Below are 15,316 nucleotides of genomic sequence, written 5' to 3' on the forward strand. Positions count from 1 at the left end.
GCGGCGGCGGGGAGGCCGCTGCGGAGGGAGCGGGGCTTGGTTGCGCCACGAGAAGGTGTCATCACTGCACCGGGGCTAATTCCGGTGGAGGTGCCGGGAGTTACTTTCCCCTCCTTCCGCGCTGTTGTTTCTGTCGCCTCGGGAAGAGGAGGAGGAGAGGGAGGAGAGGCAGGCTGGCGGGGAGGGAGGGGGCGGCGCCGCGCGGGGCCGGGGCCCTGCGCACNGATTTCCCCCCTCTCCTGCCTTCTACTCTTACCCCACCCCACACTTCTCCTTCCCACACGAGCTCCTCGTCCCAGGGTCCTCCACCCCAGCTCTCCTTGCCCCGGGTTTCCCCCACTCCAGCCCCTCCCCCCAACTACCCGGCCCCGGGCTTCCAGACCCTGGGCTCCCCCTCCCGGGCGCGCGGGGGTGGCTGCAGCCCCGGCGCACGGTGAATGCAGAGAGCAAACAAAAAAGCGGGCGATTTAAACGTGCCTTCGAAACCCGTTAGGAATGCGCCGTCACCCGAAGACCGTTTAAAAGCTGCTTTGGCTGGCTTTCTAGTAACGAGGACAGGCGCCCCTCTTCGCCTCGCCGGGGGCGAGAGTCTGTAGCCCTCCGTCTACTCCGTCCTAGAGGGAATTTAAATTTTCTTTTTTGTAAAATGATAGCTGCAGTTGAATGACTTACTACAGCAACATCTTAAGGAAAGTGGGAGAGAATCTGAGGTTTCCATTAAAGGGACTGCTTAGGGGCTTCTTTCCCAAAGGTTTTTATTAGGTGAACTATTTTTTGCATTTCGGGAAACCCACTGTGAAAGCCTTGCTTTTTAGTTACTTGTAGCCCAAGGCTGTTATCTTTCAAAGCTGATGAGCTAGTTTTAAGGTACTGGGAAATTATTTCCTTGAAAGCTGGTTTAGTAGTGGTCCACCAAAGCTAATCAAGATTTAATCACTTCTAGGTATAGAAAGGAAGAGTTCATTATAACCACGTTTACACTGATTTAACATTTTTGACACAATAATTGTAGAATGGGCAACACATGTTGGAGGGATACAGAGGATGTTTTGGGGGGGGACACTTCATGACAAATATCTGCAACCCAGAGTTTTCCTGCTCTTTTATTCCAAATATTTCGGTCTCATTTAATGTCATTTTAAAGTCAGATGACTTTCCTGATTGGTATTTTTCTTTTCTTCCTTAAGTTTGTATATTTTTATATTTGTATAGGACTTGGAATTTTCAGGTCTACAACAGACACAATTTTACAGCTAAGTGTTTTTTGTTTCCCGATATCTCTTTTTATTAGGTTTATTTAGTGTGTGAGTGTGCGCGTGCGTGCGCCCGAGGGAGGGGGCGGGAGAGAGAGAACGCCAAGCAACCTCCTTGCTGGCTTCACGGAGACCGAGGTGGGGCTGGAACTCAAGAACCGCTAATGACGTGAGCAGAAACCAAGAGTCAGACTTTTAACTGGTCTGAGTCACCCAGGCGCCCCCTCCCTTTATTTTAATACAGCGAGACATACAGGGAGTTTCCTGATATGCAGTAGAACTTGAACTTGATTCCGTCTTGGAATGGTAAGCTGCTTTGTAGTAAGAAAAGTTGGATGGGTTGCCACAGAAGTTTTAACTATTATAAAGCTACATATATGTTCATTTAGAAGTAACGAAAAATCCGTGAGCATTTTCGTCTAATTAGTTACTAAAGTTGAAAGAAGAGCTGTAATGGGAGAACTGAAAAATGGTAAGTGTGCCTGAAAGTCAGATGAGAGGAAAAAAACTCTTAGGAGTTTAAGAAAATGTTAGATTTTAAAATGAACTGTTGCTTAACTCAGAAGCTTGGGGGGAAGGATTAGCTAAAAACTTGGAGGATTTGAAATAAAAGCTGATCTCCATGTGACTAGTCTATAGTAGGGACTTAATAAATACTGATTTTTGACTTTAAGGAGCCCTTAGTAGCTTAACATATTATTAGAGAGGTGGTGTTCCATGTACATTGTTGGACATTAGAAAATACGGAGAGACAAATATAATAACACATTCCTACCACCCAGAGATCACTTATAGATAATTGCATATGCATATATATATATTTTAATGGAAATCCTACTGTATTAAGGAGGTTCCCTCACCCGCCCCCCCTTGGCCAGCTTGGTAAATTTTCATCTCCTCAAATACTGAGATGTATTCAGGTTTCCACAGTTGGCCGTAAAATATAACAGAGCAGCTTTGTCTAAATTAATACTGTCCAGCTGAGGATCATTTATTACATCTGGTTATTATTTCCCGTAAGTAGATTTTAATCTGTACTTACTTTTTGACAGAACCTCTGACATTGAGGAGTCAAGCCTTTGGAATTAATCATGACTGGACTTTTAAAAAGTTGGAAATACAAATAGCACTTTATTGTAATTTGGGTTTTAGATTGAGAAATTATCTTTTTGAAGTGCTTTAAGGAAATTTGCCTGATGTATTTGTCTGCAGGTTTGTTGGGAAAAGAATTATCAACTGTTTGTGTTTCAGTACTGTGGTAGTTGGAACAGCAAACATAAGATATCAAATGCTAATTATGTTCTATATCTAGGATTTGTCAGGAGTTAGGAAGAGGCATATGAATCTCACAGTTTGCTTACTTCCTGTTGGTGGAGCTCTTCTTTAGTATTGTGGGACACTCATTATTATTATTATAGTTATTATTATAGTTAGCTGTCCGGATTTGCATTATAAACCCAGTTTTCCCACAAGGTTAATAAAATAGACATCTTGACCAATTCATTTTGCTTTTTATTTGGATTGGCATGAGAAGGTTTGGCTCAGTTCAAACAGTTTGCCAGTGTTAAAACTTCTTTCATTCCCTCCCTGTAAGTTAAAATGTTGGCACCACATTAACAGTACTCTTAATTTGTTAAATTAATTACAAAAATTTTCTTAATATTTATCTTGAGAATGTGTCTGTGCTCGAGATGTGGAGGGGCAGAGAGGTAGAGAATTCCAAGCAGGCTCCATGCTCAGTACGGAGCTGACTGGGGCTTAATTTCATGCCTAGGAAAGGTCAGGACTTGAGCTGAAATCAAGAGTTGGGAGGTTAACTGACTGAGCCACCCAGGTGCCACTTTTTATAATTTTTAAGTAAAGAGTGGCTTTGCTTGGAGTCAGTAGTTTCTTAGATAGTATCAGAAGCCTTGTAGGAACCTTAATTGGGGAAGTGTTTTAATTCTTGAGACATTAAGTTATTTCCTTGAAAGTTTTAGGTTTCAGTCTGTTTTCTCCATTTTCAAGATGTTGCAGCACATGTATTTAAAATTTGGACAATTAATAAGTTTACTATTTGTAGTATGATATTTCAGAAAGTTGAGGCTTATTTGAGAGTTTATTGTCATTTATCTGGTGTACTTCTATAAATCTATTGGTTTATTATGATTGTGAGGGGTGTATGTTTTGATGTTTTTGCAGTTGGTGGACTCAGATGGAGTAAGTTACCCTGCATTCCTAAAATATGCCAGGGTGGCCCTAGAGGGTCTTTTTACCTTTGAGTGGAAGTGGTATCTTGTCTGCAAGTTTAGCTTAGGGTCAAATGTTCAGAGTCCAGAGAAAATCTAGCCTGAGAGGATATTGCTCCTGACTCTGGGCATGTTATTTGTGGCCTTATCTGGCCTAAGCCTTGAATGCTTATTAAGGATGTCTTTCTTCACCTGAAAGCAACAAAAATATTGCTAGACCTGGAATGGAAAGCTTAGTTGCTGGAAATTTCCATTCATAATCCTTTACTAACTCTAGACCAATGGTATATTATGTGTACTTAACAGATGTTCAGGATCTAACATTTTTTTCAAGATTCTTTTTTTTATTAATTTATTTTCAAGTTAGTTAACATACAGTGTAGTTAGGTTCTAACTTTTGATTACTCTAAAACCAGTCCAGTATTTATTTCTTGCTTTTAATTCTCCAGGTAGAGTTAAAACATAATTAATTGATGGAAGATCGTTGAAGTAAGTTCATTTTTAAAACCTTGGGTTTTGGAGGCTTGTTTGTTGAAAGAATTAAACCACAATTGTCTCTTGATTTAAAAGTGCTCACAATTGGCAGTAATTTATGTTTGTGTATATAGTATTGATTATTTAAGGTCTGCACAGGAGATTTCTTTTTTTAAAACATTTCTTTTTTAATGTTTTATTTATTTTTGAGAGAGAGAGAGAGGGACAGCGTGAGGAGGGGAGGGTCAGAGAGAGAGGGAGACACAGAATCCGAAAGAGGCTCCAGGCTCTGAGCTAGCTGTCCGCATAGAGCCCAGTGCGGCGCTTGAACCCACGAACTGTGAGATCATGACTTGAGCTGAAGTTGGAGGCTTAACCGACTGAGCCACCCAGGTGCCCCTAGGAGATTTCATTAAATCTGTTAGCTTTTAAGTTTCTTAGCGTTTATTTTAAGTGAAGATTTCAGTGGTAAGAGTCCAAATGAAAAATAAAATGAGTAGTTTGTTTCTTTTCTTTACTCCTTACTCCAGAGTAAGGAGCAAGAATTGGTAAGGTTAACAAGTTGCTAGAATTGGAGCCAAGTTGCATGTTTGCTTTTGTTTAACACAAATATACTAACCATGATTTAGTATACTAAACAAGTATACTAAACATGGGATTTTTCTTGATTACTCATGGTCATCTTTCTTTACAAGCATCACTTGTTCAGCCTTGAAATCTAATGATGCACTCAAGATGTGTAGGCTGAGTACTGTGGCTTGTAACTTTAAGTCAAGGATACTTAAGATCTGAGACCTGTGGAACTTCTCTCCCAGAAAAATCTAAACACTGAAATTTGCATGCCATTTCAGGAATTTGGAGGATACCTTTAACTGTATCTTTGGATATCAGTGTAGTGTTTAGATTCCGGTGATGACTTTTTATGATTTTTCTGTGATCCTTTTATACCACTGTTAACTGTGTATGGCTAAATGCCTGTCAGGGCATCTAAGTGGCTCAGTTGGTTACGTGTCTAATTTTGGCTCAGGTCATGATCTCATGGTTCATGGGTTTGAGCCCCACATTGGGCTCTGTGCTGACAGCTCAGAGCCTGGAACCTGTTTTGGATTCTGTGTCTCTGTTCCCCCTCTGCTCCTACTGTGTCTCTCTCAGTCTCTCAAAAATATATAAATGTTTAAAAAAAAAAAAAAGCCTGTATAGAACAGTCATTTTTTTTTTTGCTTATTGGTTATTGGCTTGAAAGTCAGATAACAATCTTGTTAGAAATTTTTATAATTTAGTATACACTGGCTCCAAGTAAGTCTCAGGGGTTTGAGGAAAAATTCAGAGGTTTCTAGACATGGCCTTTATTTAAGTGGCTTAGAGCATCCTGCTCCATTTCTCCTCTTTTGAGTCTTTTGTCTTTCGAGTCTTACCTGTTCTAGTTAAAAACTTCTTAAGGAACGAGTGTGTCTGATCCTTAACTTTGTAAGCTTTAAGGCACTTGTTTGCTCAGGACCTGGTCATTGATTTACATTTCACTGAACCTACATAATGCTGGTTTATAAACCTACTGCCAGTATGTTGATTTGTAGCAGAGATCAGTAAGCTCTTTGGAAAGGGCCACCTAAGATAGTAAATATTTTAGGCTTTGTGGGTGTGAGGGTCTCTTGTTAAAACTGTTTAATTTTGCTTTTTGAAGTGTGAAAACAACAAAAGGTAAATGAATGAGCATGGCTGTGTTCCAATAAAACTTTATTTATGGACAGTGAAATTTTGAATTCTGTGTAATTTTTATGTGTCATGAGATGTTCTTTTGATCTCCCCCCATTTAAATATGTAAAAACCATTTTTAGTTCAGGGGCTGGATGAAAACGGGCTGTGAAACTTTGATTTTTTATAGTGAGACTCAGCATTACCTGGTCACCAGATTACTTCTGCTGGGGCTAAGTTACCTTTCTGGTAGGAACTTGAAAATAAGTTGAAATCAGAAGTTTGTTTGATAAATGTGGAGGGAGTTTGCTAGCCTGAGGACTGTGGTTCTTAACTCTTTGGTTCCTATATCCCCTTTGAGGATAGAATTTATAACCTGGGACTTTGTGTACCTGGGAAAGCACCCTTAGGGAGTCACGTTCTTCAAGGGGGGCCAGGCCAAGAAGACCTTAGAAAAGGAACATGCATTATAAACTGGAGTTCCCTACAGAAGGAGGTAACTTCTCTCCAAGTAGGATGTGTGTGTCTGACCAATCAGAAGCCAATGTCTGCTGTTCTGGGGATCCACAACCCTGTGATTAGTGTTCAGAAAACTAGCACTCTCTTCCTCCAGCTCTACCTTTTGAATGCTACACCAGGCGGAATGGGATTTACAACCACCTTCCTATCAGCTTGCCAGGAAACCATGTTTCAGTTTCTAACTTAACAGACTGTTTTTCATGGATTATATTTTAGTTGTCTGCCCCCTGATAATATACAGTAAATGGCCTAAATCTTCTAGATAATGTCTTTAAAAGTCACAGTACTTCCCAGAGGCGGAAGCTTGTGGTCTGTTCACCTGGGAGGACTCACCTGGGAGGAAGTGGCTGACGTTGGAATGCCCGCTCACCTTGGAAACTGGTCTTTTGTTTGGAGACCGGCTTTGCTCTAGACTTGTGTGTCTTTGCTCATGCTGGTTAACCTCTCCAGAATTCAGTGTACTCCTCTTTAAAATTAGGACAAGTGGATTAAATGATCTCTGAAATGTTTTCTAGCACTGTGATTATTTATGGGTTTCTTTTGGGAAGATTTCCTATAGATCCAATTCATGGGGGTGACACTCCTTTAAGCCATGAACTCAGAATACTTTTCCAGACCTTGCTGCTAGGTTTTGAGACCATCTTTATGTCTCCATGACCATAATAACACGACTTGTGCAGTTATGATGAAATGTTTGTTTTCGTGTGTAACTCAGATGTATAAAGGCGTTGTGCTATCTAGGTCCTCTAATATACATTGGGAGTCATCTTTTTTTAATTGTCTTTTTAACAGTACTTTAAAAATTTTTGGTGACTTAACATTGTTAGTGGTAACTGATAGTTTCTGACAACCGGCTATAATCAAGGAACAAAGTTCCTCAAAACAGCTGCATTTCAGTCTGTGCACAGTGTAATTGTCATTAGCTGGTTGAGTCTGGTTTTTGCAGAAGCTGCTTTGTATATCCTGTATAGGAACATCTGGTTTGAACGCTTAAAAATCTTTTAAAATTACCCTGTAGACACTTCGCATTTATTGACTTTTCCAAGGGTTTGTAGACAGACTCCTTTCCATCCTTACTCTTTCTTACCTTGGTTCATGCAGAAACTATCCTCTGTAATGTTTGGTTTTTTAAGTGTTACTCATCAGAGGACTTTTAGACTTTGACCTGATTCGTGTGGAGATATATAATATATATCTAATATACATTAGAATTTGGCTCATAGATCCTAGGGCAGACTGAATCACAAAATACCTGATTTCAGTGAGTCCTTGAGAAAAAAAACCTTAGTTTTCCCTGGCAAATTGTCAAAAACAGTATGTAAGGAGGGGTAGGAATATGGGCAAATAGGGGCTTTATCTCATGAATTCTGAGTGGTAGCACTGTGTTAAGGAGGATTGTGAAGTCATGTCTGGGCTTGTGGAAAAGAATGACTCAATTTATTAACCATGCCTGCCATGATGGGTGGAGGAAATGGCCTATTTGGTAGCCATCTCTGGAATGTAGCTTTTTTATTTTTATTTTTTTCCAAAATAGTACTACTCTTGAAATGGATAGGAAGTTGAATGTTTATTCTTTAAAGGTAGTTTAAACCCTAGTTTTCCTGTCTAGGTTAGTTTTTTCCTATTCTTATTTTTAGTGACCTTTTGCTGGTAATGGCTATTCTTACGTGTTTTGAAAACCTTTGCTTTTGAAGCAAATAATGAGTGGGTGATAATAATATTTTATGGTATTACCTTTTACCTATTACCTTTTCTGCTTTTTTTCCTTCTGCTGTATTCCATGAAACATTCTTTAGAAGCCAGACACAAGCAGTTGGTACTCCATCTTAAGAAGGAGGTGGGGGATAAATAGTTTTTTGATGGCTGCTTATTTTAGGCTGGTGCTTTGCAAGGGACTCAGAAGTTGTGCTACCAGGGTCTTACCAGGAAAGAAAGGTTTTGACATTTAAATTTTTACTATTTTAAGGGTAGCACAGGATCATGGCTAAGCAATTAAAAGTCATACAAAAGGTCATAAAGAGAAGTAAAAGTTCTTAAACCGTTCCATCTGGAACACTTTGGTCACATTTCTCAGAAATAAACACCATTATTAATATTCTTTATGTTCTTTCAGAAATGAATAAGCAAGCAGTTGGTGTGTATATATATTATCTTCTTTTGTCCCTTTTATATGTAAATGGGCCTATAATTCAGGTCCCGCCCCTTGCAGTTTCGTGTGTTACTTAATGTGTCTCTGGCATCTTTCCATATCTGAACGTGTAGATCTAACAAAAAAGAATTCTGAGTAGATGGAAATAGGGATAGAAGCTCAAGATTGGTCATGGTGACTGACTACCTTTATTAAGTTCTGGTGTGAATTCATTTATTCCACGTTAAGAGAAATTTTAAAAAAATTCTAAATACAAATAATTGCACTGTTTTGTCATAGCTGCTCTTCAGTTGCTGACTCCATTTGAGTCAGTGATGATTAGAGAGACCTGGGAGGGGTTTGATTGTTTTTAGGGCTCATAAGCAGAGATTAGATTATTTATAAATCGGCAAATGGGAGCAGCTTGTGATTCATTTAGAATCACTCAAATTTGTAAATTCTTTAAAATCTTAAAAAGTGTTTCTATTGGCTTTAAAAGACCGAGTTTATATTTGAAGAATTTACAGTGAATTAATGTGGTATAGCATTTGGGCTTTATTAGTGATGTTTATAGGAGTAAATATTCTAGTCATTATCTGATAAGTTATGATCTTTTTTGGGAGAGGTTATTTATTGCTAATATAAATTTTCTGAATATTTTCAAGTGTGACGTCTTTGCAAAGGCTCTGTAGTAGCTTGGGCAGCATTTTTAAAATAGATTTTGATGTATGACATTATAAAAGACATTTTTAAAAGTTCCCATTTTGGGGAGTTTGAAATATTTAGACAAGGTTAAAACTTTAACACTTAAGATCTAAGCAGTTTGTCAGTTAAATCAAATATGTGACTTTTTTTTTTTGACCAGATATAACCCTTTGCTTAGAGTGAGAAAGCTGCGTTTGAGTAATAGTCACTCTAGTATTTTTAGACTGTTAGCATATAAAGTTGATAGTGTTGCCAGTTTGAAAAACTTCTGAGCAATTAATGTCTTTAAAAACCGGTAAGAAACTAGCTGGATTTCTTTCATATTCACTTGAGGAATAGAAAATTATTATATTTGAATACTTTGTTACATTGAGTACTGTGTACTCCATAGGTGACCTATTAAGAAAATACAAGTTTTTTTTTATGGGAGGGTTATTCAAAGATCAATAACTTAAGAATTATACTTTCAGTTACATAATATTTAAAAATAATTCAGATTGTATGAACTTAGCAAACAGAACAGAAAGGAACTAGCTCATTATAAAATACTTTTTATGTAAAGATGACTTGGTGTCTGAAAATATTCTCATTTATATATGTTTTTAATACACATTTCACTACACATTTTCTGAATACATTTTTAAATACAGTCCATTTAGGTATTAGATTAACTTTGGCAGAAAATGGAAAGACATCAGTAAATTTAAGAATAATGTGACAGAAGTAACTCCAGTTAAAGGTCGATTAGATATTAAAGTGAAAGCATCTCAAATTCTATAAAGCCCAGTGAGTGTTGGATTCTGTTAATGTATGAACTCAGTTATTCATCCAACAGGTTATTTTAATACATAGACATAGCATTGAATTAGATGGTTAATATAGAGAAGTAGTTAGAGGTATTGAGTACCTTCTAGAACTCCGTTAGAGTGAAATAAATGAGAATAAAACATAATGGATAAAGTAGACACTTTGAGGAAGAAACCTGGCTTTCTACATATGAGCCATAAGATAAAGTCACTAGGGTGTAATCCTTATTGTAACTATAGAGTTTATGGCCTGATAAATGGCCTCTGTTCTGCTTGAGTGAGTAATTCAAGTAAGTAGACAGTTTGTTTTCCTCAAATCGGTCCCTCTTTCCCAGGAATAGCATTGAATAAACAATCCTCAAATTCTTAATCATATTCTTTTGTCAAACCCTTTCACTCCTTATCCCTGAAGTCATTTCCCATCCGTTCTTCCTTAGAATCACATACCACTCATGCCTCCCTGGGACCACACCCAGGTCACTGAACTTGTTAACTCTTTTTTCAAATTCCTGAGCCACCTTGGAGATGAGTTCCTTCAGCTGATGGCTGATGGGTTTTTTTCCCCCCTAGTTTCAGCCTGAGGAAACTTAAATTTCAAGGTTTTGAGGTACCTTGTGATCTCATTCTGTACCCCATCTCCCACCATAGTCCTGTGAATGGTAATCCTGTAACCTTTGTCTCCCTACCACACTTAAGCTGCTTGTCTAGTTATTTGCTTACTGTGTCTTCCCATGGGCCATTCCATATCTTGTTCACCGTATCTTGGGTATCCAACTTAATACAAGTTTAATTAATAGATTAGTCTACTGGTTTTAAACTGTGTGTCAGAAGAGATGGAAGGAAAGTGATTTACTTGTAATGTCAATAGGGATTGTAGTATAAATAGTGCCCATGCTTCCTGGGGAGGTGGTGCCCCAAGCAGTGAACTTGTGCCTGGTTGTCTTGGCACGTCCCTCCCTGCAGTGGAGATGGAGGTGCCAAAGGATTGTCACTTGACTGATCCAGCCAGGGTCTTTGGCCAACAGCCTCCTCTAACTTGGCCTTTCTAGGCAATGTCCTTATTATAATCAGACTTCCTAGGTAGACTTCCTCTTTTTGGACAAAATCCCAAATGCCTAATAATTAGTACTTTTGTCTGCTTAGCTCTTAAGCTTCTCATGGCAAATGGACACTTTGAGTGTAAGTTGCATCACTTTGAGTCAGTTTTGATGAAACCCAGCCGACTGTCTGGGTGAGGACTGGACCCAGAGTTCCTCTGGGTCCAAGAGTTCTTGTAGTTGCCCTGTGCGGCTCGGGTTTGCTTGGAGCCCTCTCTGCGATGTCTTTATTTCATATTTAACTAAAGAAGATTTCCATTCTGATGAATTTATTGTAAATTTTTAGAGACACACATATATGAAACATTTAGGTGATGATGCAAAGCAGGAGTTGGTAAATAAAATAGCACATTAAAAAGTAGGTGAAAAAGTTCTAAAAAGAACTTTTAGAAAAGATGAAATGACTGGTAGAGAATGCAAGTACTTTTAATTGGAATGGTGGACCATGCTTGGTGGCTTAGCTAAGGCCCTGAGAAAGGTGGTATTGGGGTACGTAGGGAAGAAAACGCAAAGAGGCCAGCATCATCAGAGGCTGAGAACGGAAAGAGGCCTGGCCCAGCAGAGACAAGCCTCACCTTGGGGGAGATGTTAGGAGAGATGCTTAGAGTTTTGAGACACCAGATGAGTTTCTGGCTGGACCCAGTTGCAAACACAGGAAGAGATTTGCATAGGGAATGGCTTATGCTGGTCGCCTCACAGAGAGGATTAATCTGTTGTGATAATGGGAAGGGGTAGGAGATTGTGGGCATGGAGAATGGAAGGGAAGGTGATGAAAGGTATCCAGGTATAGGTGTTTGAAGACAAACCTGTGGGACAAAGTTAGAGGAACTTGAAAGAGTCCTACATTATGAATTAGTAAGCCATGGCAATTGGATATAAGGTAAAAAAAGGGATATATATTAGTAAAGAGATGAGCAAATAGTAAGATTCTGAATGGGAAGATGTTGTGCAGAGTAATATGGTAGGTTATATGTATACTGTCAGATACTTGAATGCTTAAAAAACTTTTTTTTAAATGTCTTTTATTTATTTCTGAGAAAGAGACAGCGTGAGAAGGGGAGGGTCAGAGAGGGAGATACAGAGTTTGAAACAGGCTCCAGGCTCTGAGCTAGCTGTCAGCACAGAGTCCGATGTGGGGCTAGAACCCATGAACTGTGAGATCATGACCTGAGCCGAAATCGGATGCTTAACCAACTGAGCCACCCAGACGCCCCGATACCTGAATGCTTTTTGCCCAAAATCTTGTGCTTGCACTTTTGGATACCTCCCCTTTATTTGTTCTTCAGGACTCTGCTCAGAACTTTTCCCTGACTCCATCAGCCTCTGTTCCTTCAGGGCCTTATGTTTACCACTGTCAGGTGCACTGTTACTGAATTTCTGCTGACTTGTCTAGCTCCTCAACTAGACCAGAAGTTCCGTGAGGTCAGAAACAGGTCATTTTCTGGGGCGCCTTCCACCATCTAGATAATAAACAGCCATGCTGTAAAAGAGTCAGCGATGGTAATGATGTGGGGGCCCTCTACCGTTTGCACTGGCTTTTATTGGACAGGTATTTGAAGCATACAACTCCTGTATTGTATATCTTAAAGATAGTAGCATGTACTTTGATTTCTTGAAGTAGCAGGTAGCCCCAGGTAAGATGAATTAGCCTGACGTCAAGGTTTAAGTACATTAGAGCCACAGAGGAAGAAATTCTGCCATGCACCAGCCCTGTTTATTGTGCCAGGTTCCCTGGAGAAGTACAATGTAGCATTCTCAACCTTCATTTCTCAAGATCTTTTGGGGTGGATGAAAATAGAATTCATTAGGAGGAAAAGACTGTTTTTATTCTTTTACTTGTATAATTTTGCTTGAGAGTGTGTTTTATGTGTGTTTAGGAGCATCATTCTATTTTGGCCAGTGCTTGCTTTTTTTATTTAGTGACTGTTTTCTCCAGGAGTTGTGTTTGAAGGCTAGGAGGGGAATGCTTTCATTCAAAAATATTATGATTCTAAGTTCTTCAAGCTCTTCTCCTTAGATAAATTTAAGTTGTCTGAGTCAATGGAGATACTGTCAGCATTAGTTTCCTTGTTTCTGGCTGGGGAGTGTTTCTTGGGCTTTCTACACCTCTTTCTTCTCAGTTCTTACACACCTGCTCAGGAGGTGGGAGCTGCACCCTTCTTGTGCCACATCGCACTGTACTTTTAAGGAATTCCTTTTTAGGTAGCGTTTTTTTCTTAATTTCCTGTTTGTTTGGTTTTTTTTAAAGGTCTTTGGTAACCTAGGCCTTGAGAAGCTGAGGCTAGTTGTTAGGAATGTGTGGTCCTTTGCTTTTCCCTTTTCTCTTTGTGCCTCCTGTTGGGAGGTAAGGAGGACTGTCTTCTGAAAGGTTGGAGGTGAGTTTAGCTGTCAGTTTTTGGCACATGGTGACAGGACAAGGAAGATAGTCATTCCAAGTGGGGGCTGGGCTACAGGTGTTTAGCTGTGGAAGGTTCTGACTGGAATGGGCCTACTCCAGGCCAAGTTCTAGATTGCTGGGTGTTTAGTTATGAGTGAAGGGGACTCTGCAGAAAAAGGGTGGGTGGATTTTAGGACTGTGACCCTGCCCCGCAGTATGAAACTCTAGCCCATAAGATAGCCCATGACCCAGATCACAACTCCTGTCTTTTATTGAAGAATTGTTCACTTGGTGAACAAAAAACCACAAACCTTAACCGGTAAGTGTGTCAGAAAGAAAATATAAAGTGTTAGAATTCTGGAGTAGGGCCTGAATATTTGAGTGAATCATATAGGTCTGTTTGTTGGTAGGTGGGAACAGCATGATGTGTCTTCTGCTTTTTTTTGGTCTGTTCTTTTATAGGTCCATTTAGGGTAGAGCTTTGGGTTTCTAATTTCTGTCTTGTTCTAACACAGTGGTTCTCCACATTTTGCTCCATACCATGCCTGTGCAGCACACTCTTGGAAACAAACATACCACATTCTAATGCAATGATTCCCAGTGAAGGGGACCTTGGGATGTTCTTTTCTCAGGGACTGGGTGGGTACCTCTCACTTGAAAAGCCCTCTTCCTCCATTGGGAATCATTGCTATGCAGTAAGATCAGGGTCCTAACAATGTCAAAGGGGTTAGTAATTTCAGTTTGGAAAAAAGCTTTTTGGATTTCTTTAGAGAGGTGCCTGTGTAATTATGACCATATGACTTAAAAAGTTCATTGACTGGCTCTTAATCTCAGTCCACTGCACTCTCAACTGAGTGCAGTCATTCTCTTACCTGGTGGTGCTGGGGGTCTTTTATCATTTGGAAGGAGTCAGCAAGGCAGGCCAGGTGTCTGTCTGACTGGGTTAGGTTGGTTGGATCAGGATATAAGGAGGCGGGTCAAGTGCAGTGAAATTGGTTTTGGAATTCAAAGCTCCTGGTTACAGTATGACCTTGGGCAAGTTGCTGCTGAAACATTTTGGCTTCAGTTTTCTCATGAATAAAGGGGAGGGAGATGGATCAGAAATTGTATGTCTGCTCCTTTCCTGTTCCAGCTGTGAGTGCTGAGGGGCTGGAGATGGCTGGAGGAGGTATTTGCTTTCCCAATCCCCCGTTTATTTTGTTCCTAGAACTCCAGGTTATTTGGCTTTTAGGATTATTTTAGCAAAATTTGCCTGAGAAGCATAATCATGCCCAGTGCAGTGTAAATATTCACGTATTCAGACACAGCCTCATCCCCATCCCCCATATACACACGTAAAATATGAATCTGTCTGTAGTGAGGAAGCACTGTGCTCATTGCCGCTGGTTTTTTTCCTGCAGTGCTTGCCGCCAGTCAGCTAAAAAGACTCCTGGAGTAGTTGGTAGTGATAATGTCAACTGGAACTAGAGACAAGCCTGGCACCTTTGGGAGATCTACTGATACGTGACTTCTCCACCCCTCCCCCCTCCTTTTTGAACCTGTTCTGTTAATGATTGCACCTAATTATGTATCCTTGGTCTTTTTACTGTTTACAATTCAAATGCTCCTTAAAGCCGATTGTTTGCTTTTGTATGCTGTAAATCCTGGGCTGCCATCTGAAGCACAACTTGATGATTGTGTATTATCATCTTGGGTTAAGTGCTGTCTCATTGCTTTGCAGGCTGCCTGCTGTTTCCCGGGGAGATCATGAAACGAGGTCGCCTTCCCAGCAGCAGTGAGGATTCTGACGACAATGGCAGTAAGTCCTGCTTTGTTGTTCTTGGAGCCTACAAGCGTTTGGGTCACTGTAAAAACATGATTTTTTAATGTAATGCTTTAAATAGCTGAGTCCCTTCGCTTATCAGGCAGGTCAGAGAAAGCCAAGGCCTGGAGAATCACATCTGAGTGTGATACTGCAGGTCTGTAACCAAATCTTTCTGGTGAGGTTGACTGCAGGTGGGCATTCCTCAACCTTCCTGTTTGTTATCAAAGGGTGAA

General features: G+C 39.9%; 1 protein-coding gene across 4 annotated transcripts in view; it reads left to right on the forward strand.

The window, feature by feature from the left end:
* JADE1 (jade family PHD finger 1) overlaps positions 1 to 15,316 on the forward strand; it is a 59,940-nt gene that overhangs the window by 2,825 nt on the left and 41,799 nt on the right. The window contains exons 1-2 of one of the 4 annotated variants that reach the window (XM_077766748.1): positions 1,447 to 1,725; positions 15,000 to 15,077. In XM_077766748.1, the coding sequence (XP_077622874.1) occupies positions 1,707 to 1,725; positions 15,000 to 15,077 (97 nt within the window). In that variant the 5' untranslated portion in view covers positions 1,447 to 1,706. Of the gene's footprint in view, positions 1 to 1,446; positions 1,726 to 2,807; positions 2,843 to 14,998; positions 15,078 to 15,316 lie in introns of those variants that run through there. The other 3 variants (XM_077766880.1, XM_077766828.1, XM_077766960.1) reach the window with 3 other exon arrangements.

This window comes from Crocuta crocuta, unplaced genomic scaffold, assembly GCF_008692635.1.
Source record: "Crocuta crocuta isolate KB4526 unplaced genomic scaffold, BGI_CrCroc_1.0 scaffold120, whole genome shotgun sequence".
Lineage (NCBI taxonomy): Eukaryota > Metazoa > Chordata > Mammalia > Carnivora > Hyaenidae > Crocuta > Crocuta crocuta.